At 46.0% G+C, this 22,964-nt stretch overlaps 1 protein-coding gene across 1 annotated transcript in view; it reads left to right on the top strand.

Moving 5' to 3' along the window:
* Window positions 1-22,735, top strand: part of LOC126527839 (uncharacterized) — a 43,394-nt gene extending 20,659 nt beyond the window's left edge. The window contains exons 3-9 of the mRNA XM_050175688.2: window positions 1,461-1,755; window positions 6,129-6,264; window positions 7,374-7,541; window positions 10,705-10,857; window positions 11,903-12,185; window positions 16,442-16,602; window positions 21,959-22,735. Of these exons, the coding sequence (XP_050031645.1) occupies window positions 1,461-1,755; window positions 6,129-6,264; window positions 7,374-7,541; window positions 10,705-10,857; window positions 11,903-12,185; window positions 16,442-16,602; window positions 21,959-22,372 (1,610 nt within the window). The 3' untranslated portion in view covers window positions 22,373-22,735. The remainder of the gene's footprint in view (window positions 1-1,460; window positions 1,756-6,128; window positions 6,265-7,373; window positions 7,542-10,704; window positions 10,858-11,902; window positions 12,186-16,441; window positions 16,603-21,958) is intronic.
* Window positions 22,736-22,964: the final 229 nt, after the last annotated feature.

Below are 22,964 nucleotides of genomic sequence, written 5' to 3'. Positions count from 1 at the left end.
TAAAATACTGCAGAAGCTGTTCCCTACTTGGCGTCGACAGGCTTAAGTATGCTAATTTTACACAAATTAGGTAAGAGGACTTTCATAAAGGCTGTAATGCGTACCGCTGATCATTGCGGCGTTCTTTATCCACTCCCTACGTGGTTTTAAATTCTTTAAATACCGACCACATGTAATTGTGACAAATTGAAACACCTGAAATTCTTTCAATAAAAGAGTTTGGTCATCTTGCACAGAGCATGAGTAAAAAACTTAACGATAACGTCAGCATTCGCTATACTTAATGTCATAGGTAACACCGGAAAGTTATGGGATATCCCGTGCATGTAAAGTATGACATTTATTTTAGGGCTGCGTGCGATCCAGCACGCAGAAGTCAGTTGCCGATGCCCCTCCCGGCGTACGCCCTAAAGTGTCATACCTTACATGCACGGGATATCCTATAACTTGAAAATGATGGCCCAAAGGGCGAATGTAAGAGTTGTTTTTTCTGCTACCAACAAGCTCGGCAGGCTTTGCAGGCTGACGGATCCAAATGCCGTCCCTTCAGATAAATGCAGAAAGCATCACCGCAAAAAGTTTGTCGAATGTGTCCACCTGGTGGTGTACAACCTCCCGCTTTCATGTGGGAAGAAATATATCGCACAAACTGGGCGTTGCCTCAATGATCGGCTCCGCGAACACAGGAACAATGTAGAAACTGCTCTGGTGTTTTCTTGGCGATCCACTGTCGCGATCATGGATGCAAACCTCTTCAGGATCAATGCACGATTGTTTCCCGTGGCAGCACGCAGCTCATCCGTGAAATATCTGAAGCGCAGATGATAGCGAAATTGGGTGATAAGTGTGTTAGCTTCCCGTCTCTAGCTCTCACAGAAAAAGAAAATGTTTTTTGGACGCGGCATCACATGACTCGTAACTGTTACATGAATTCGCACTTCATTTTTTTGTAAGCGCATGCGCGGTCTACACTGCCTCCCATGTATGAACTCGACGCAGTGGCACAATAAACTTAGTTGAAAGTTTGCTCTTGGTGTGTCGTCTTCTCTCACGGCCGTGTCGTTTTTTCTCGCGCAATATCATTAAAAAAAACGATGTTGTTGCGGGTTCTTCCTTCATATTTCTCGGGCTTTCAGAAGAATGCAGAAAAGAAAAATATTACCTATGAAGCGAGAACTTACAAGCTGCTGAATGTGACGTTTCCTAAACTCCCCATAAGTTTTTCCCTGGAAGTTTTGCCTTGAAGGTAACCAGCGAAGGTTGTTAATTATTCTTGCCTTACAAACAAAAAGAAAAAAAAAATCAGGCGGAGTTCAAAAAAAAACTCACTTGCTTGAGAAAATAGTCAACAACGTGCTTTTGTTCACGTCTTCCTAGAGTTCGGGTTACTTTTTAGCCATGGTGTGGCACCCTGCGTGTTGCGTCCGAAGTCTTGATCACCGGTGCTGCGATCCTTCCAGCTGGCCGTGGGGGTGGCGATAGCGATGACGCCGCAGGCGGTGGAGAACGCGGTGGCGGTCGCAGCGATGTCGGCTTCGAGCGTTCCTGCACGTGGGAACAAGACAAAAAGCGCTGTTGGATCATGTCCGACCTGGACCTGTGGAACCGCATTCTCTCCCGAGACTGCATCGAGCTGCGCGAGAACAAGTGGGGCGAGTTGACGCTCCAGGGCTACGAGTGGCCTGAGAACAACGTGGAACCCCGTGACATGCTTTGCGCCTCGCTGCTCATCCATCTGCTGCTGCGGCAACACAGGTGAAACATTTGTCTCTACATTATCGTGCACTCGAAAGGGAAAATTTCGTAAGCAAATGTTCTCTCCTCAAGATGGCGCCTTTATCCTTGTTTGCCTTTTCTTTTTTCGTGTTCTGTCGAGTGTGTGCGCTGACAGCTAGTACACAATTAGCACGTAGCGTCTCGTTCAAGTTTGTGTGTACTTCTCAATACATTTCATTCCTGAGAACCACAGTGACTTACGGCCGATAGTAGCGTACGCCACCCACTGAAGTGGCACGTAAGTGACGCCACCTTACGGACACCTTGTAAAGCTGAATGAATTGGTTTGTGTATCGTAATTTACTGCTACTGAGATTTGATGCGAGTTCTTATGCCGTCTCGCTTTAGAGCGAAGCTTTTTTGTCTGACTGATTCGTCAGTGAGCACCGAAAACGCATTGCTAGAAAGCCAATTACACATTTGCGCAGAAAACTACAGTTTACCTTCGCACTACCGAGCCAACGTCGACTGGCGGGCTGGCGGGTCAGTGACTGATAACGGTGCGAAGAGACGAGCTTAGCAAGAGTAGCGCAAGTGGCGTCTGTTGGGCATGACGCCATCCCTGCCGCAATTAAATGAGCTTCCCTGCTTATCGGAGACAGCAAGTGCGCGCGAATGCGGGCTCGTCCTAGGATCTCGAAAAAAAATCTCATCCCTTTCTTAAAATAACATGGTTGAAGGTCACGCCACCCAGACAAACTGTACACATGTATTGCATTACGCCCGTCACACAATGCATTCTTGGCCGTCACCACTGGTAAACCGCGGGTGCTGCGCACGACAGAAAAGGCAGCCGTATGCGAACGTAAGCACGAGCGCGATCGTGCCCGTAATGCCGATTCCATGCATCGGCAACAGCAAGCAGAAGCCATGACGTAGACGCTTGAGCAGTCGAGGTTCCTGCTGGTCTCGTCATCCTGGGCATGTGCATCAGACCGAACGCGTCTCGTTGTGACGCGGAAAGGTTCCTGGCAGAAACGATAAAGACCTTAAAGCCACATAGCACGCCGATCGTCATGTGCGCTGACTTGATTGATGCGGCGAAAGAGCACGGCAATGAATTGGGAATTTCGGGCTAGATCGCTACTCGTTGAAACTGAAGACGCTAGAGACCCACGACGCAAAACCGGTTCTGCATTGATCTCACGTTTGCAAGCAGGCTGCGTCACGTTACGATGGCAGAGCCTCTGTCTACCGCAGCGATCACAAAGCAATACTGTGCAAGTGTAGAGTCGTCCCTGAAAGTGTGTGCGTGTAATAAACACCTACATGATCTAAAATAGGGGTAATGCAACTTAACGAAATGTCTCTTCATCCAATTTCAACGTTCAAAAAATACAATCCTCGACAAGCAATAAAGTCGCATCTGCATATCACCGGGTCGCTAAGTATTTCTAGGGCTCGTTGCGTGGTCACTAGCTGTGGACTTTGATTCAGTTTGCTTTGGGGGAATGCTTTGCGTTCAACCATATTGCTTTGAGAAAGTGGTTTTGATTTTTTCATGCATCTTTTCACAACACTCGGTGCTTCTCAACGCACAGCAGATCACTCGGGCTCTTCCAGAGCGTCGCCCTTCCTGCCTGTATGACATTGCGGCGGTATCTATCCACTTTTTGGTGTTGACGTGCGTGACCCTCGGGTAAGGAGAGTCGGCCCCACGTTGGCCCCACGTTGGCCCCACGTTGGCCCCACGTTGGCCCCACGTTGGCCCCACGTTGGCCCCACGTTGGCCCCACGTTGGCCCCACGTTGGCCCCACGTTGGCCCCACGTTGGCCCCACGTTGGCCCCACGTTGGCCTCACGTTGGCCCCACGTTGGCCTCACGTCGGCGTTCTTCGCGACGGACTCTCTTCTTGGGTCGAGTCATTGGGGTATCGGCGTTCATTTTCAGTACCAGCGGCAACAAACTCCGCCGAAAAGAGAAAAAAGACATGGGCAACTTGCGCACAGCGCAGCGGAGGAGGGGGATAAAAGTTAATTTGACAGAAAAAAATATACTGAATATCAAAAGTTCCCGCTTCTCCTTTCTTTGGTGTCAGTACAGTGGGGAACCACTCGGTCTAAGGCTGCTGCCGCCTGCCTTTCCGGCCCAATAACACCAGTAGTAGAAAACTATTTGTTGTTTCTTAATGAAGTCCCAGAGGATGGAGCCCTCATTCCAGAGCTCCATTTGCTGCTGCTATCTGGATGGCCCAGTCAGTCAGGTATAGCTGGTCGCTTAAGGCTGCGCTGGCTATTGTAGGAAGGCCGGGCGGTTTCGAGCATTCCAACGTAGACTGCTGGAGGTCTGTATGTCCTCCACAGGAAGGACATTTGTCGGAATACTGGGTAGGGTAAAAAGTGTGGTGGAGAGCAAGGCTGGAGAGCGCATTGGTTTGGACTCTGCGCCAAGCGGCTGCATCAGCGCGGTTTAGTTTCACGCGCGGCCCAACAAGGACATCCCTGCATCCGAGTGTTCGGCGTCGGGTTGCGGGATGAGGCAAACTTTTTCGATACGAGGAGAGCCCCAATTACCGCACTCTCCTGCACTCTCGACACTTGCTACTTTCCTCCTAATTCGGGGCATAATCATGTCTAATCCAGAACCTCTACGTAGAGTCAAATCAGTGGTCACTTCATCTGCAGTGGTCATATAGCAGTTTTACATATTTCCTGAGAGTACAAGCGAACATTCAACATTCCTGTTATTCAACCATAAACGATATCGCCGCTGCTACGCTCTTCCATAACCGACCTGCAGTGAGGAAGCCGTTTGCTTTGCGTGTGAGGAACCTCGTTGAGTAAATGGGTTTTCCAATTCTTGAACATTGTCATGACTCAAGCGAAACTGTTACCACCATTGCAGTGGCAACTCATAGACTGTGATATGTCGTTTGTAGATGTCACGAAACATGCGCCAGGGGCACATAATAAAATGCATTTTTTTTTCGAACTTTAGTATAAGTACTTTTGTACTGAGTTTTACACCGACGCTTCCAATTCAGATGCAGGGGCTTCTTACGCAGTCATAAGGCCATCTTTCTGAGAATCCCGCGCACTGCAACCGGAAACAGGTATATGCACGGCAGGAGCCCATGCTCTATTGTCCGCAGTGAAGCACATAATGAAATCAAAACCTCTAAAAAGCGTCATATTTACACTCTCTAAGCGTCGTAAACGCCCTGAAGTCACCCTGTAAATACAAAAACCCTGTACTTATTGAGCTCTACTCCGCTCTGTGCAGAGCGTACGTATATAACCAGCATATCATTATACGCTGGGTACCTTGCCTTAGAGGCATCGAGGGTAACGTTCTAGCAGACCAAATGGCCAGATCAATTACATCGCAAGCTACGCTTACCGCTGCGGTCCCCGCTACTGATGTGAAGTCTTTCTTATGAATGAAACAGCGTAACAACGTTTGTGGTACGCGGAAACAAATAGGCTGCACGTAATCAAGCCACAGTAACGTTTGAGGCCCTCCGCAAGTCATGCCGTCATCCTAATGGTGCCAAGGTTTTTCGCATGTTCATTCGCTACCCCTCCGTCATAATGTTTCCTCATAATGACAAATGGATCCAACTCAATGTTCTATTTGAGGTGACGCAATAGTTTTGGGAAACTATGAATTTGACACCTATAGCTGCTTGCGTTTCTTTGCGCACTTGCACATGCAATGAGTGTAATTTCTACGCGTGTCTATATGCTCTGCAAAAAAACAGGCGTGTGCTTTGTAACGAAGAAGACGCGAGCTACAAAGCCGGGTCGAGGCGATGAGACTTCGGTTCCAGATGGAATGCGCAGACTAAATAGGAAAGTTGAGGCATATTACTACAATCCGTCTAGATCCGCAAGAGGAATTCTTCAGGTTCTCTGAACGGCAAACACGGCGCGGTGACTGAGTGACTATGGTCATGCCGCTGAGAGCAACGTTGAGGCTAAAATTCACGCCTTCGGCAGCCGCAGTCTTATGGGGGTGAAAGGCGACAATGATCGGTTACCATCTTTGAGTGAATGTTGATAAGCTTTTCCCACCGCCATCTAATACGGGAGTGTTTCTGCTCCCGTTGAATTGCTTTTGGAAGGGACAGTGGCCAATCGGTCCAAGAGCTAGACGAAATAATTTGTTGGACTTCTAAGGAACAAGAACCAACGTCTAGCACACGCAGCTGGGATTCGCACCAAGAACACCATAACTCATTTTTCTTAACTAATTCTGTCAGTTATACCTGCGAGCTTAATTACGAGATTGGTGTGCTTCGAAACGATCAAGCAGAGAACTTGCATATTGTGCCCTGCGAACCTCTTGCTGCAGGAATTCGATAATAGTTTCAAAACTCTTGTCGGTTGATACGAGTGTCTTAATGGTGCAGGTGCGTGACTTCTGTATTCTTGGACATGTCTATAACCACGGTCGAAAGGCACGTCCTGTGGCACGTCCTGAAGACTGGCGGCGTCGGTATCAAGTGTCTCACCTTCAAGCCCTTCTTCCTCAATCTTCTCGGTCTGGTGAGCGCCCGGGAAAGCCCGCAAGTGTTTATGGTTACGTATGTTGTCAAATTGGATGGCAGTGCCGCTGTTGCTACGCCCGAACACTGCTGTCCATTATGTCATCTTTGTGCAGATGACGACGGGATGGGCGAAATAGAATGTTGCATCTGAGATTGACCGCGCATCAGCACGGAGGCAGTATTTGACTAATGCCAGAGAAGAGCAGTTCTCTGTGCGTGTGGAACATGTAGTTACACGAAAGCGCGCTATTTAAAATAGGAATAAACTAGGAGCACCCAGATATGAGCACAAAGTTGAGATGTTTGCGTTTTCGGTAACGTATAAGATAGGCCTAGTTGTTCCATCTTGTTAAACAGCGTGAAGGGAGACAATGGGTGGCAAATAAGGGCGACTTAGACAAGCACTGTTTTCGCCTGGGAATAGCAATTGTGTGCATAGATTAAGGTGTGGGGAATGATGTTACTGTGTTTGATCTACCGGTTGTTTATGCATCACTGTCACTCGAGAACGAAGCAAAGAGAAATCGTGGATTTGGGCCTGAATGGATCTTTTTGCTCAAGAATAAAGCAATGACGTATGTGACGAAAGCGTGACCACGACTGGTTCACAATGACTATACGTAGGCCGATATATTGGCCGTATGGGCAAATGCATAACAACCGTGAAATTATTTCCCAATTCGAGACGTCCGTAAGTCTAGAATGGCCAGTGCTCATCCGAGTCCAGATGGTGTTGCATCTCCGAAATTTGCCTACAACCGGACAAACGTCCTTTTTCTCAGTCCTCGTTCTGCTAGAAAATGAGGGTGAGCTAAGCAGAAAGAAAAAGCTATTGCTGCAATAAAGTTGATCATCAGTTTGTCGAGTGTAGGTAAAATATAGTAAATGAAAGAATTACTAGAGATGCTGTTCACACCGACGATACCAGTGGGTATAGCCTATTGCACATCAGTGTTTGCAGAGGCGAAGTAGTTTAAGTAAGAGCGCTAGTGTATAATATGAAATAGCACGGTACCCCTTACAAAGCGCCACTGCACGAGACTGCGCAAGACTCTCCAGTCATCATGCGGTCGGCTTCTGCTTCACCTTGCTTTCTTGTCACCACAGATGACATCGATCGAGACGACGATGTGGTCCGAGGCGGTGAGCGCCATGACGAACCTCAAAATACTCCACATTTCCAGCATTTACTTGTGTGCTGAAGTCGCGCGTACGCTCGGCGGCTACGTGGAGCATGCCACTGCACTCCGTACACTCCTGATAGTAGAAGTCGAGGTGAGTATTCCGCCGCCTACTAAACCATGTTTACAAATTCAAGGTTGAGAGCGCTCGGCGAAAACTCGTAAAGCTAGGGTAGCTCACCTGTTGGGCTATCTAGTAGGCATTCGAAAAGCCGACGTTTGCCTCACGCGGCTGACATAGATTGACCCTAGGTCGCGCTATAGACGTGGTCTGGACAATCACGTGAGGTGAAGCCGAACATCGGCTTTTCGAATGCGTACAAGATAGCTGCCCTCAGATTGTCAAAATAAAGCAAGCACTGCGTTAAGGTTGAAATAAAAAAATGTAGCCAACGTTTTCGAGCCGCTGCATGTCCTTTGTTCCAGTTGTGTACCGATGGACAACACACATGACAAACCATGCTGGGATTCTATATTTCCAAGATGTACGGAAAAATTCTGCGCCACCTAACACGTAATTATTTTCCTGAGAACCAACGAGGTAACAATGAAAAAAGACACTTATGCTGGCCTTAGGCGATCCTGGAATCGCAAACTGCAGCCGTCCTTAGCCAGAAAGGGAAAATAGCACATTACGAGGAAAGGCACGCTGCAGGTTTCAGCGAAGCGCACACCCCTTAGCCACCACGGTAGACCTTGATGAGCAAGTGGGAGTTTTATTCGACGTTAACGTGTTCAATCGCATGATATTACACGGTGAAGTGGCGCTAAGGGAGCGAAGGTCGTGGGGGAGAGATCATGAAAAGAAAATGGACAGTGCGCGTCCGCTGCCTGTTCATGTTCATGTTTGTTTGCCAGAGCGCTCCTTACACGGCGCTTCTGAATTAGTAACACAATGATCTCTGCAAATTATGCGGTTCCCAAAGCTAAGAATTTTGCTTGGCGAAGTTGTGCAATACTTTATGGCTGTCTCTATCAGGACGTCGCCTTTACTGCGAAACTGCGACTTGTTTTATAAATAAATTGTTGGCTACGAGATGCGGGTAACTTGCCAAGCGTCCGAAAGTACTGGCTTGTTCGAGGGCGCTGCCGAAGGCGCACATCGGCGCGTGCCTTTTGAGCAGGCATCCATAGCTTTATGGTTAGAGCATCATGCTTCTGCGCGGGGAGAACCGCGAGATCGAATTGAATCATCGGACATTTATTTCTCTGTGTATATTGGCTACTACAAAGGTGTCAAGGCCACAAACGGCCCGACAGGAAAACTGCATATATATCACCTGCAAAGCTGTGAGAAGGGACAAAGGAAGATATTGAATTTAAATAATATGGCATGTCTACCGGGCACCACAATTTCTTTCGTTGATCGAGTTCCTTAACACGAGAATCAGTGCTTCGCCAGTCATTGTGCGACGGATGCTGTTTTCTTGCGAGTGAGCCACACAGACCCGGCGTGGTATTGCGGACACCAAAATTATACCGTTTTCGCAAATTGCACTACGTTGGTGTCTTGAGCCAATCAAGAGGCCATATCAATCCGATTGCCTAATTTGCCTGATGGTCTGTAGTCGCAGTTCCTACGACTGCAAATGTGGTTATCTGAAGCGTAAGAGGAAGCAGAAAAACATCTGAGGTGTTTCGAGAGTCCACCCCGCGGGCAAGGCAAACCGTCCCCCATATGAACAGCTGCAGTTGCTGAATGACCGGCGCTTCTTCGGTGTCAGAAGTACAATATTTATTTCTTTATTTTGCTGCTCTCAATCGCCCGAAGGACCTTGCATAGAGGGGCAAGAACGAATGTCATTAGCTGTCTTAAAATTCTTCGAGTTAGGGATGGAAGTGATGGAAGCAGGGGGGTGGTTCTAGTCTTCTGAGGGGTCTTGGTATAAGTGAGTTGGAGTAAATTATTGTGCTACAAAGGTGCACATCAACTTTTTAGATATTATCAATGCGAGAGGATACATACGATTGCCGATGGAGCGATTCTTCCCTAAGTGTGTGATTGAAGTGAAATATTTTATGGAAGAGGCGCAGTCGAGAGCACTTTCGGCGTAGAGCGAAGTCTGGTAGGTCAAGAGTTAGATTAAACTGGGAAAAACTACAATAGTGACTATAGTTACGAAGAATACACCGGACGTTGCGATTCTGGACAAGCTCAAAAGGCTTGCTAGTGTTGGCTGGCCAGGATCCCAAATTGAGCAGGCCTACTCCAGTTTGGGTCTCACCAAGGCCTTGTAAAGTTGGAGCATTATTATAGTATTGACGCGCCTCTGGTTCCAATAAAAAAACCTTGTATGTGATTTTTTGTTAATAATAATATAGTGTAGATGCAAAGAACACGACAGATTCCGGGCCTTGACGTCGAGATATCTGTAAGAAATCACTGCGGAGGTGGTGTTAACACTAATCGGCAGGAATAGTTGAGTCAGCCACTCGGGACACTCTCATGTTTTTATACTTGTTAATGTTAACTTTCATTAGCCATTCGGAACAGCAGAAGGAAATCCTATCAAGGTCCATCTGTCATGCCGTACGGTCACTGGGGTTAAATTTATGCGGTATGTTACACAATCATCAGCAAACAGCTTCACAGAAGAAGAAACTTAATGTATATGAGAAAAAGTAGCCGTCCTAAAACCGACCGCTGAGGCACCCCCATGTTACAGGAAGCGAAAGAATCATTACCGTTAGCCGAAACACAATAAAAGCGGTTAGAAAACACGTATTTAATCCACCCTAGGACACTGGCATCGAGGTTGAAACCATCAATTTTAAGAAATAATAGCCGATCTTAGACTTAATCAAATTCCCAGCAAAATCTAGAAAACATACAATCTACAATGAAACCATTATCAAGAGCTTCAAGTTAGTCATTTGTAATTTAAAAAAGAAGCGCTGTTTCACAAGAAAAGGATTTTCTAAAACCATACTGATAAGTAGAGAAAAGGGAGTTGCATTCAAGAAAGCATGCCACAAGTGAATATATGTGTTCCGTAAACTCGCAAGATACACTGGACAATGATATTGGTCTGTAGTTTAGCAGAATATAAGAAACACTTCATTTGTGCAAAAACCAACTCTGTGCACCTTCCAATTACTCGGTATGGTGTCATCACTGTCAGAAAATCTCCCGAAAAAGCAATGACGAATACACTGGATGTTTAGAGCGCATGAGTTTTCAGTTTCAGATGTTCGTTTCGTGTACATGGCCGGCACTGGCTATCGATGAGCTGAAATGCTCTGAATTAAACGTCCAGGCACCTGACACAGACGCTGCAGTGTTCCTGGACTTCCTGTCTCGCAACCGGACTGTGGAGGTTCTGTGCGTGGAGCTACCTTTCCTGATAGCCCGGCATGGCCAGGCCCTCGCAGACGTCGTCCGAAATCACGTGACCCTAAACAGACTTGAAGTAAGGATCGCCGCAAGATTACAAATCTTGGCACTGTCCAAGCGTAAACTGCCGGCGTCATGCGAATATTCAAAACTCTCTGCTAACGCATGGCATACCACCTATTAAATTTGTTTCCCAAATCGAATAGTTATTAATTGATTTCTTCCTGCATTGAAATTGTAACTAGTTGAACATCTTGATAGTTTAATATGCTTTTCGAATACTTCACATCGTCTACAGCACACAATCAAAACTGAACTCTTCCGTCAAGACACGTTTATACCATATACAGGAAAAAAAAAGACCATATAGGAGGCTACGTCACTGAGTGTCATGTTTTTCGTAATATATGCATGCTCTCTCGTAATAAATATCGTTGTGACATGGCATAAAGCAGTAGGAACAGTTCGGTACTAAATATGGATGGCGCAGTCGTGAGGCATTTATTTTATCACGCTTGTAAAGACATACATTACAACGAACACAAGACGTTCTTTCTAAGCTTTTCATGATAATGCATGAGTACGTACGTTCTGAAAGCACCGAATTCGAGAACAAATGGCCTAACTGTTCCTGCCTTTGTGCTTCACCCATACTGCGTTTGTGCATTTGGCAATGCAGGTTTATATAGTGCAGTCTGAATGATGTGAATGTCAAATTTTAAACATATTTGCTAATTGTGAAAAAGCTGTACGTAATTTTTTTTCTGCGGTGTATGCAGTCGAATCACAACCAGCTATTCTGGGTTCGTGCGCTTAAGCTCACCAGCAGTAGCACCTACTGCTGCTGAGATATTCAGCTGGCGCTCTGCTCTACGGATAGGTGCTCGACTATAAGAATGCATTGTTGGAGTCGCTGATTACGGGCGGGCGAGTAGATTGTTTCACGGGTTAATGCACCCATTGATGGTCGACTGCTAAATTGAGTGACTCTCTAATGGGCGCATTTATTTTCTCAGCAGAGCCTTAAAAAAAAAAAGGTTCGGTTGTTCTCTGGCAGTTCTGTGGCCACACCTCTTGGGCTAAAAAGAGCCCACTGCGCTTCGTTTCGTGTCCTGCTGCAGGTCACGGGAACATTTGACTCGACTCCATCGGCCCTGCTGAAAGCGGCTGTTGTGAGCCCAGCTTTGCGGTCCCTCAAGGTGCAGAGATGCGCGCTTCGCGCCGAGGACGTCGAAGCCATGGCCTCCGCTTTGACGCTACACATGCCGTCTCGTGCGCGTGAAGGCGAGTGCTCGGCAGACATGGCACCACCTCCACCGACTAGCCGACTCGAGGAGCTCATCTTTCTCCAATGCGCACCTTGTGACTCACGTCTGGAGGAAGCGTATGCGGACCTCATTGGAGGTAAGTAGACGCGAACCTCATTGGAGGAAGTAGTGCCCTTCTCACAGAAGAAATTCGCAATAAATACCATACCAGCCCCAGCACACAGGTGATTTTAGAACGTTTTGGCAGGGAATAGCTGTAAGAGGTATCCCAGCTATTGTATGGCCACTATCACAAGCTAGTAGCGGCTCATGAATGAAACCATTATAGGCAGCAGCGTGACCACACGACATATATGGAAACTGGGCTATGTATCCACCAAACAGATCTTTACATAATACAGATACATGCTAGAGTAGCTGGATACTATGGCGCCGCATTCCTCATGGGAGGTCACGGGTGTGATCTCCGGCCTTCGTGGTTGCATTTTGATGGGAGAGAAATGCAAAAACGCTCGTTCACGTAGATTCGATGCATGCCAGAGGAACCCCTGCGTTCAAACTTATGCGGCAATGCGTCGCTACGGCGCGCCCTGTAATGAGATCGTGGTTCTGGCACACATAGCATCAGTTTCTTTTTGTCAGAAATACCCAATAATTCGGACAAGTTACAAGAAAACGTCATCAAGCAAACATCAATGGATAAGTAGCGTAGCATTGTAGTGTGTAAATATGTGATAAAGCATGCATTTTCAAGCTGCCAGCCGTGGTTCCTTTGTGGCTGTGTTTTTTGGCTGCTAAGCACGAGGTCGTGGGATTGAATCCGGGAAACGACGCCGCGTTTCTCTAGGGGCGAAATGCGAAAGCACCCGTGTATTTAGATTTAATTGCACGTTAGAAAACCCCAGGTGGTCCACAGTATCCTGGAGTACTACGGCGTCCCTCATGATCAGATCGTGTTCTTGAAAGTATAAAAACTCCGTACCAAAACTTTCAAGCTTGTTTAGATAATTAGCAACGTTTAGTGAAAATGTTTCCGGCAGCCTTCAGTTTGAGTGGTATTTTAATCCAAATTTACGCTCCCTAAAAGGGAGATGCCCATCATAAGCATCGCCCTTAGTAAACGCAGTGAACTGATGAAGCACTGTGGGTATGTACCCATCTATGTGCAATTATTTTATCTAACTTGGATAAGTAAGTCGGCCTAAATTAGCACATCCTTGCAATCCTCTTTAGTTTCTCAGGAAGTGGGGCCACCCGGGCGAGTATGTGAGGCGTATTATCAAATTAAGAGCTAACGGGGCAGGAAAGCAAGGAATGAACTAGGAAGAGCTTTCAGACTTCTAACAAACTTTGAGCGATATGCGAAAAGAAGTCATCTGAGCGGAGTTCTGTCGAGCAAAATTCTACTCCTCCCACACCTCAGCTGCCTTTCGGTCATTTGCGACGTTCCTACTCCACTCGAAGGTGTATCGCCTTGTTCACACAAAATGTTTATTCTAACCCATCCAGTGCAACACAGTTCACGAGTTATTGATCACAACAATGCGCCAATTATCCCGGCACTGTTTCTCGCTACGAGTGAAAGCGTATTTGTTTTCTTTTTTCATGCTTCCTGCTTCCTGCTACTCTGGACGATGCAAACCAAGCTTGTAACATGTGATCTTTCGAAAAATGGGAATTACCATCTGAACCCTGAATGGACACCATGCTCAATATACCTAATTCATCTGCACTTGTCATCACGCATTCTTTGAATAATAGCTCTGTAACATTCAGCATTTCAAATTCAGATTAGAAGCGCTCGCCATGGAAGTACTTTTCAGAGGACTTTCGAATCCAGGAAGACGAGTGCGTGACCCTAAACCAAAGTCGTCGTATTCTTACAACCTATGGGTGCTTGTACATTGGCTGCCGCAGTCAATTTCTCAAAAGTAAATCGATTTGTTACAACAATTTACCGAATATTCTGGAGCGCGGTACATTGCTAATCACGGGATGCCATGCCTGTACGAGCTCATGAACACAATTAACGTGGCCTTCAGACAATTAGTAATATCCTTGTAATGCCCAACTGCTATGGTCTTGCAATTATAAGGAACAGTGTGGAAAAAACAGACTAAATAAATAAGAGAAGCAAAGAGACAAACTCGAAAGCGGATACGCAACGTATTGCCCCTGTCTACGAAAGAACTATATTCAGCCCGTACGTTCAACCCGTTAAGTACATATCGAAAGTGCGAGTTGACGGGCCAAAAAAAAAAAAAAAAAATCTGCATTTAAAATTCTAATCTAAGACGCTATACAGCTTAAGCTCTACTTAGACCAATGAAATCTATTTTTACGAGGATGAACATAAATAGCTGCTTTGTTTATGTGCATGAAGACGCTGCCTTCAACGTCTAACAGGGTAATTAAAAGGAAGCATGGGAAGGGTATTGGTGAAGGGTTCATAATAGAGGACTCGATAATCAAAACCCGGTTAAGACACCAATATGCGTCTGAACTATCTTTGGGCGTGAGGAAGATATATATGCAGAGTTTGTTACGAAACAAGCAGTTACTTATTCTATCTTTTCTACATTCCTGTACCAACAGGAAATAATTTATTTGGTATGCTATGGGGAGCGTAATAAAATTTATGTGCAGAGTGATGGGGCTACATATATGTGCAAATTTACGGCTTGTGGGATCAATTCAGCAGACTTTTTTCACGTTTTTGAGTTTTGATATACCGTATAAACGCGTGTAAGAGCCGCACTTTTTTTTTACAAATTCGAGGGCCTATTTTCGGGGTGCGGCCCATACACGCGACATACGAAAAAAAAATTTTTTTTTTCAAGTAAAAACAGACGAATAAGTGAATGCGCGTTTATTTACAATAATCCTCATCAATCATCACTATTTACAATCAGTCATCATCACTCGCGGAGTCCTCAGACTCCGAGCTGGTGCTGCATTCTTCTGGCTCATCACCCCACAAGTCGTCGTCTTCAGTTCCGTCCAAATCGTTGGAAATCCCGGTCACTTTGAAGCTGCGGGATACAATGTCCGTAGACACCGAATTCCACGCGGTCAAAATCCAGCCCAGCACAGTCGCGAGCGGTGCCCTCTTGAGCCGCCCGGTCGGAGTCTCATCGTGATCGCCGTTTGCAATCCATTCCGAGTATTGCCTCCGGAACTCAACCTTAAAAGGCCGGTTAATGCTCACGTCCAGTGGTTGCAGCACGCCGGTGAGGCCGCCCGGAATAACGGCCATGTCTGTGCGGATACTGCCCAGTTGTTTTTTGACTCTGTCCGTCAAATGACCGCGGAAGCTATCCAAGACGAGCAGCGATCGTTTGGCCAACATCGCGCCTGGGCGATTCTGCCAAACGCTCTTGATCCAATCGAGGAAGAGCTCATCATCCATCCAGCCCTTTTCTTGGGCTCGAACTACAATTCCCTTGGGGAAAGCCTCATTCGGAATCCTCTTCCTTTTCAAAATCACATACGGGGGCAGCTTCCGCCCGTCTGCAGTGACGCACAGCATAACTGTGCACCGTTGGCGCTCCGCGCCAGTTGTCCGCACAGAAACGCTCTTCTTTCCTTTAAGCTCAACTGTGCAGTTCTCAGGACAGTCGAACCACACGGGGGTCTGGTCGGCGTTTTCGTGAAAAATAAAGCAGAGCACACACGAGAGCCGCAACAACAGCGTGCGCCCACGCCAACAACGCTGCTACAACTCGCGTGCCTTCGACAGTCGCAAAACAAAGCCGGGGTGGCCAGCATGGTGGCCAGGGCTGATGATACCGATGACGATATGGATTGCGGAAGCTCGCGGCAGAAAGAAAATATGATGATGATGATGATGACCCGCGACATCGGCGCCATCCGTGGGCGGCATCTGGAAGCTTCCGTGCGCGCGCATTTTGAAGGCTAATCACACGTGGGTCGTGGAAAGTTCGGGGTGCGGCCCTTACACGGATATTTTTTTTTTTAAATATTTGCTTCGGGAAGTTGGGGGTGCGGCCCATACACGGGTGCGGCCCTTACACGCGTTCATACGGTACATCATTTAATTGTTTCTTTTCCAGAGTCACTGGTTCAATGACGCAACTGCTGGCCCCGCTCACATTCAGTTCTCATTGAAACCAATGGGCACTAAAGTGTGCGTGTCTAAATTACTCCTTTTTGCTAGCTTATGAAAGAGAACTATTAGAGCTCAATGATTTTGAATCATCTCGGATGTAAGTAGCCATTGAAAGGGAGCTATGAGTGTGGTATTCATTCGCAGTGTGAGAGTAGCCAATAATTCATCCTACTTTAGAATAAAATCCCTTCAATATTAACGTGAGCATGCGCAAGGAATGTTTCACCTCAATCTTCGCTTCCCTCCGTCGTTTGACGGCGCAGGTGTTCTGCTTCATCTGAAAGTGGCCAAATGCTCCCTGGGAGAGCCGTTCGCAGTTGCCGCCGCAGCCAATCTGCTCTTGGACAAGCGGTTGCAGAAGCTTGACTTAGAGGACAACGAGTTCCCCGTCAGCGCACTGTTCAGCATAATAGATGTCCTGGAGGTAATTTGCACTAATTAGGATTATTTCGGGAAGCCCGCTTTGGCGAGTGCATGCTGTACCAGCGCCAAGCATTGTAAAGGCCGGCTGCACGAAAATTTACATTCCGCTAAATTTGTTATGAACGATTAGCATACGTTGCTGATGTATCCTGGCAAAGCTGCAGGGCTGTTTTCCCTTTCTTATCAGCCTTCATATAGCATCCAATCAGGCCACACGGACACTTGGTGGTTAACGGATACGCCAATCGTAGAGACTGGGCTTCGAGATTGCCGCCACGCTGCAAATGCCGCCTATAGTCTCGGAGCTCGTGTCCATGCACCACTCTAGTTCGGAACGTTCCGTGTTCGGCACCGTTTCCTTCGAGCAGTAATGTCTGTGTGCCATTGTACTTGGACTTTAAGGATATGGAACAACCAAAGTGCGAATCATTTCGATGACTGTTGAGTAAATATTACTGCCAGCTGAACATGACCTTTTCAACAAAGCCGCTGTCTTCGCGCTTAAAACCACACGTAAATGCTGTTTGCTGGTGCACGATGATGCACGGATGGCAGTTTGATGCCACCTTTGGGCACGATACTCTAGTATCTGCACATTGCAAGCGAGATCAGTAATTGGCCCTGAGCATCGCGAGCCCTGAGCTACGTCGCATAGCTCGCGATGTAGGCTGCGTATGTAGGTTGCATGACAACCTGGCTCCATTCTTCCGTACAACCAAAGCAGCCACAATGAAGGAGCTAAGCAGTTTATATTAACACATCTGATGTTCAAAAGCTCAACGTAATAATATATTTTATAATGTATCGTTAAGCTACAAATATTACTCGCTGAAACGTTATCACGAGAACCATCGAACAATTGACTCTTCACTTCCCCCCAAAACTCCTTTTTTTATGGTGACGGCAGGGAACAATATCATTGCCCTAGACGGTGATGTTTTCATTCCATTTCACAACTCCATGGAACATTCGCGCCGAGCTGAAATCGAAGCAGGGCCTAAAACAGTTTAAAATAAATTTTACTGCAGCAAAGACAAAGAATTTTTTAATCAGCCTCATATCTCCAAATGTGCCACCGCCGAAGTATCACGCATATATTGTTACAAATAACATGGTAAATTCGTACCCATATTTCAAATTTCAAGCTAGGGCACATTTTAATGGCGTTGGCGCACTATGGGAATACATTAGCCTCCCCATAGAACTACTTACACAACGCTAAGAAATCTTGTTCTGGAGATTTTGTTTCGTTTAGTAATTTACCACAGCACAACATGCAGATAGACGTCATTGTAGACCCGATAGATCTGTTTTTTCAAGCATTTGTTTCTTAACTGTATCCCTCTCAGACATAAGCCTACGTGTTTTTACAAATTTTACCCGCCTCTTTACAGCTCTTACATGCACCAGAAACACGCGTAAAGCTAAATTCTTGTAGTCTGTGTACGTATTTGAAACTGGCGACTACATCAATGTACGCAATGATCAATCTGACAAAAGCAGTTCTGTGAATGTAGACATGCGCGATGTTTATAACCAAGTCGATGTCTTTCCAGAGATGCTACAAAACGCAGTTCCCTGGTTCATTTTTCATGAACTCGCCAAGAAGTTCGTTTTATGGCGAACTGCGTGCAGCATTAAAATGCAAGCAGCCTGCCGGCAGGTCCCCGCGTTAAGCACAGTAAAAAAAGTGAAGTGAGCAGTCGACACATTACAGGTATTTTTGCCGTAAGCTCTGATCATATTTTTAGTCCAAATATAGGCCACTGATTGAAAAAGAAACAGTACCCGCCACAACAAAAGCTTCTGGAGTTACGCGCGTCCTCGATTAAGATAAAACGAAAAGAAAGGCATTTGCACCGAGCATGAGCATGACCGTATTATCGTTGAATGTGCTGATGCTTTCTATCGTGCCTAGATACTCTATACTTTTTATCTAGAGATGCTAAAAGGCCTAGCTCCTTTTCAAACTGTATACAGACAAGAGTACTTGTTTGTCTTCTTTCGGTGTCCGCTTTTCACCGGCTGACAAATGCTAGACGTTCTCAATCGGCGCATCATGCACCTGCATGTATCGGAAGTCTCTCGCACGTAACCGGTGGTTCTATTCATAGTCTGTCGTCACCGAACCTTGTGGAACCTGATTGTATGCGGAACACGAATTATTTAGTACTCTTTGGAAGGCACGGGGGAACCAGCGATTGCACTTCAACCATAGAGAAAGAAATTCAACAAGAGCGAACATTCCCATAGAGCCAAGCTGCCGAATCGACGGCAGCGCACTTAGTCGCGGGCGTTGTTCCACGAACCACACTTCCAGTTTCGGTTTTTGGCGCGCGCTTTTTGAATGCTAATTGGAACGCTTTACACCGTGTTTTCTTTTTGTTGTTGTTGTTTCTACTGCTAAACCGCGCATGGTGTTGGTGCGAAGTGGCACTATTATTTATTTAATTATTGCGAATGATCTATACAAGCCTCCATCAAAGTTAGGCAACGTCAAATTTCATAAAGTAGACGCAAGACGTGTTGTGCAAAAAAGGAAATGTTTATATTGCTCCATGTCAATACCCGCTCCGGGCTTTCTGTACGTTCATCCAACGTTGTGGCACTAGGTAAGCAGCAGTAGTTCCCGTATGAACCTCCACTGAACGGCACCAGCTGAAGAAAGTAAATAACAAGCATGTGTCATTTGGTTATTTAGACCTTACAGGAATACTGCGTGTCGAAGCTAAACGTGTGAAAGTGGTGAATGGGCAGCGTTACAAACAAAAGGAATTCGCTTTTACATACATGGCGTAGAAAAGACCCGACTCATCTAAAAAAATACCTTCAAATATGAATGCAACATTCGATTTCCAAGCATACCACCATTCCCCACCATTATTTCCAGTTGTTTAAGAGCGCATATACGCGGGCGACTGCGCGTTTCCAAAGCAACTTGGCCTCAGCCGTCACGATACGTTGAGGCCACGTCTGTGTGCTCTACGTACACAGACGTTGCCACAACACAGGCTCTCAGCCAGACCATGATAGAAGCCCGCAGCAGAATGGCTTCCATACTCCGTTTCATATACCTTTCTTAGATCTTGTTTAAGTGGGCACCTTTCAGTACAAGAATATGCCTATCTAGTTTTAGGTGGAACTTGGAATAATAATTCTGACCTCAATGAGCCCTTACAGGATATATTTGGCTAGATTTAGGCGCTACTTTTTCCGTTCATTTCACGATGGTGTACCCCTGAGATGTACTCAACTGTAACCTCTAAAACAAGAGGTATTGAACCAGGCCTTTTGTTCCTTTTCGAGGTGGTTAATGACACTATATGCTCCCTAAAGCTTTTTGATAAGACACAAATTTCCACGCCGCAAAAGTGCGCAAGGCGATATTCCGCGTTTTCTGCGTGGTCTCTGTTGCAGTGGTCGCTACCTTATGGTTGAACTCAAAACAGAAAACGTAGAAAAAACCATGTAATACCTATTCTTCCTGTATTGACACATTTCTGAATGCATTTCTTGTCTCGGGATCGAATTCCGCACGCTGTGGCTGCATTTCTATGAATCAAAATGCAAAAACGTCCGTGTAAGGTGCATCAGGTGCATGGTAAGGAATCCAAGGTAGTCAAAATGAATCCCAAGTCCTCCATTACGGTGTGTTCCATAATAAGATCATGATGTTGGCAAGTAAAACCTAAATTTTGAATTCGTTCCCTGTGGGTGTATATGCGTAGAATATTATGTTCTGTGAATAACTCCCTTTATTCCGGTCCACTCCTTGTTTCTTTTTTGCCACTTTGTTTCTATGCCTCAAATTGCTTCGTTGACCACATTATTTTATGTGTATTTGCGTAGTACCGTTTAAGTGCACCTGTACAAAGGCTCCTTAGGTGTTTCAGGGCACTACATTAATCATCATATTTATTAGGCCAACTGCTTGTCCAGTGCAAGGTATTATGTTCCTTTGCTTTCACCGAGCCATCACCTAGAGAGAAACAGGCAGATGAACAATTAGGTGTGGTTTTTCCGCCTGCTCTTGTTTCCTCCACCATGAATGCCACCTAGATGGATGACTGTTCAAAAAAAAGTCGTTGATCAACTTCGCTGACGAAGACTTCATCCATTGAAGGATCGCGGAACCAAAGGCGATCTTCCTCTTCAAGCTGAGCCCCGATAGAGTATCTACCCGCCTCACGAAACACCTCGAATCTGTGCCCACCTCTTCCCTCGCTTGCCGGCAGGTTAAGCCGGAATATGACTCGCATGGTCTTTTCAAATAGTAGTCGATGATTAAGCGTTCAAGTGGCTGAAGCATACGTCAAGGTGGCCAATTGGGTGCTTCTTCAACATAGTAGGGGGGTTGTTTCACAACGATGTGCTGCATACTTCCGATAAATCTATTCACATTTAAAATGCCGTATAATGTATAAATGCCGTATAATCAACACTCGTGGCTTTCGTACTTAGGTGCTTCAGTTGTAGTCCAATGGTTTCTCCTTTCCTACAAATCACCGAAACATGACTGCGCAGTGACATACAGTCTTCGAAGTGTATCCCACTTTAATGCATTGTCTTCCGCAGTGACTGAAGTTTTACTGGACACAAGGAAAAAGGCAGTGGTGTATTGATTGGTGTTTTGAGTTCCTTAGTGTTCGGCGCACAGATATTCAAACCATGCAGCAATCTATACGGGTTGAAATCTGCCTTCAGCGTACCAACCTACCATGCTTCCTTAGCGGCTATGGTGTTCGGCTGCTAAGCACAAGATAGTGGGATCGAATCCCGGCCATGGCGGCTGCATTGCGAGGGAGGCGAAATGTGAAAACACCTGTGCACTTAGATTTAGGTGCACGTTAACGAACACCGGGTGGTCCACATTGCCGGAGTCCTCCACTACGGCGTGCCTCATAACCAAATGGCGCTTTTGGCACGCAAAATCCCCAGAATTTCATTTTAGAGCTTACCGAGAAGTTTTAAATGCAATCCTTGTTTGTGTCGTTGAATTTATTACCTGTAATCTTTCGTTAAGGAATTGCATCAAGTGCACGATCCAATCGGCAATTCGGCCTACTTCATTTGCTGCCATCAACAGCATAGCAGCACATCACATTATATCATGTCTCTCGATACCTTACAGTGCAGTGCTTAACACTGTTACCATTACTTGCCGCCACCAAACCACACCCATCATTTTTTGAGTTGGCTTTGTGGTCAGTTTCGATCTCGAACCACATTGAGATATACGTGTACGTACAAGTATTTGGGTGCCAAATCCTACCGCTTCTATCTTGCATTTACAACCGTGCACACTTAAGATTCGTTGTGCGGCGTCAACGCCTGATCAAACGTCAATGCACTTGCAGGTAAACAAGACGTTGAAAGTGCTTGCCCTCAACACGCCCGGCACGCAACCCCCTGAGGAGGTCGCTGTCCTGTTTGAGCTGATCCAGGAGATCAATGTATTCTCGCGCCTAAAGTTCCACTGCGTGCGTCTTCGTGCATCACACTTCGCCGCACTCGTCCGTGCTTCCAAGGCGGCCACTATTTACCAGCACCTGGACGAGGTCGGTGTAGAGGACGCAGTGGAGTTCCTGGACGCCCTTGCTTCAGCTCGCAGCGTTGGCCTGACTTGGCTTGAATGCACAACACTGGCGGACCAACTGGTGGTTCAGAAGCTGATTGACACTCTCGCCAGGACCAAGTCCCTAAGGAAAGTACCGCTCATTTATTACATCGGGGAGTGCTCGGAGCGCGCTACAAATTTGTCGTTTAATTAAGCGAAGCGCCGATAAGGCAATCGCTCAAGTTGATTCAAGGACGTTGATTGACCTGAGGAGAAAATCGCTAAATAATCGGACAATCCAGCTTACGTACACTAAATGAAACAAAGCAGAAACTCAAGGCAGTGAAAGCACCTAGGTATTGAGGTGTCTTCCATTTCAATTGGAAGACACCATTAAAACAAAATTAACATTGATGGAAGTGCTACATACCTTTGAAGGTGTTGTGTGGCATGTTTTGCAAATTATATTCACTGGTGGAGTACAAAACAATGCTTATTGGTTCTATGCTTTCTTCGCTTCATTCTTGATTTGCCACGTTTAGTTATAACTTAGAGTGCTTAAAGCCCCGTGTTCTTTTACTCGGACCTCAATAATTTAAAATAACTTACAACAGTGAGTGTGTGTGTGTGTGTGTGTGTGTGTATATATATATATAATATATATATATATATATGTGTGTGTGTGTATGTATGTGTATGTATATATATATATGTGTGTGTGTATGTATGTATATATATATGTGTGTGTGTGTATGTGTGTGTGTATGTATATATATATGTGTGTGTGTGTATGTGTGTGTGTATGT

This window comes from Dermacentor andersoni, chromosome 9, assembly GCF_023375885.2.
Source record: "Dermacentor andersoni chromosome 9, qqDerAnde1_hic_scaffold, whole genome shotgun sequence".
NCBI lineage: Eukaryota > Metazoa > Arthropoda > Arachnida > Ixodida > Ixodidae > Dermacentor > Dermacentor andersoni.
The sequence above is the reverse complement of the archived record's forward strand: the minus strand, read 5'-3'. Positions and strand labels throughout refer to the sequence as shown.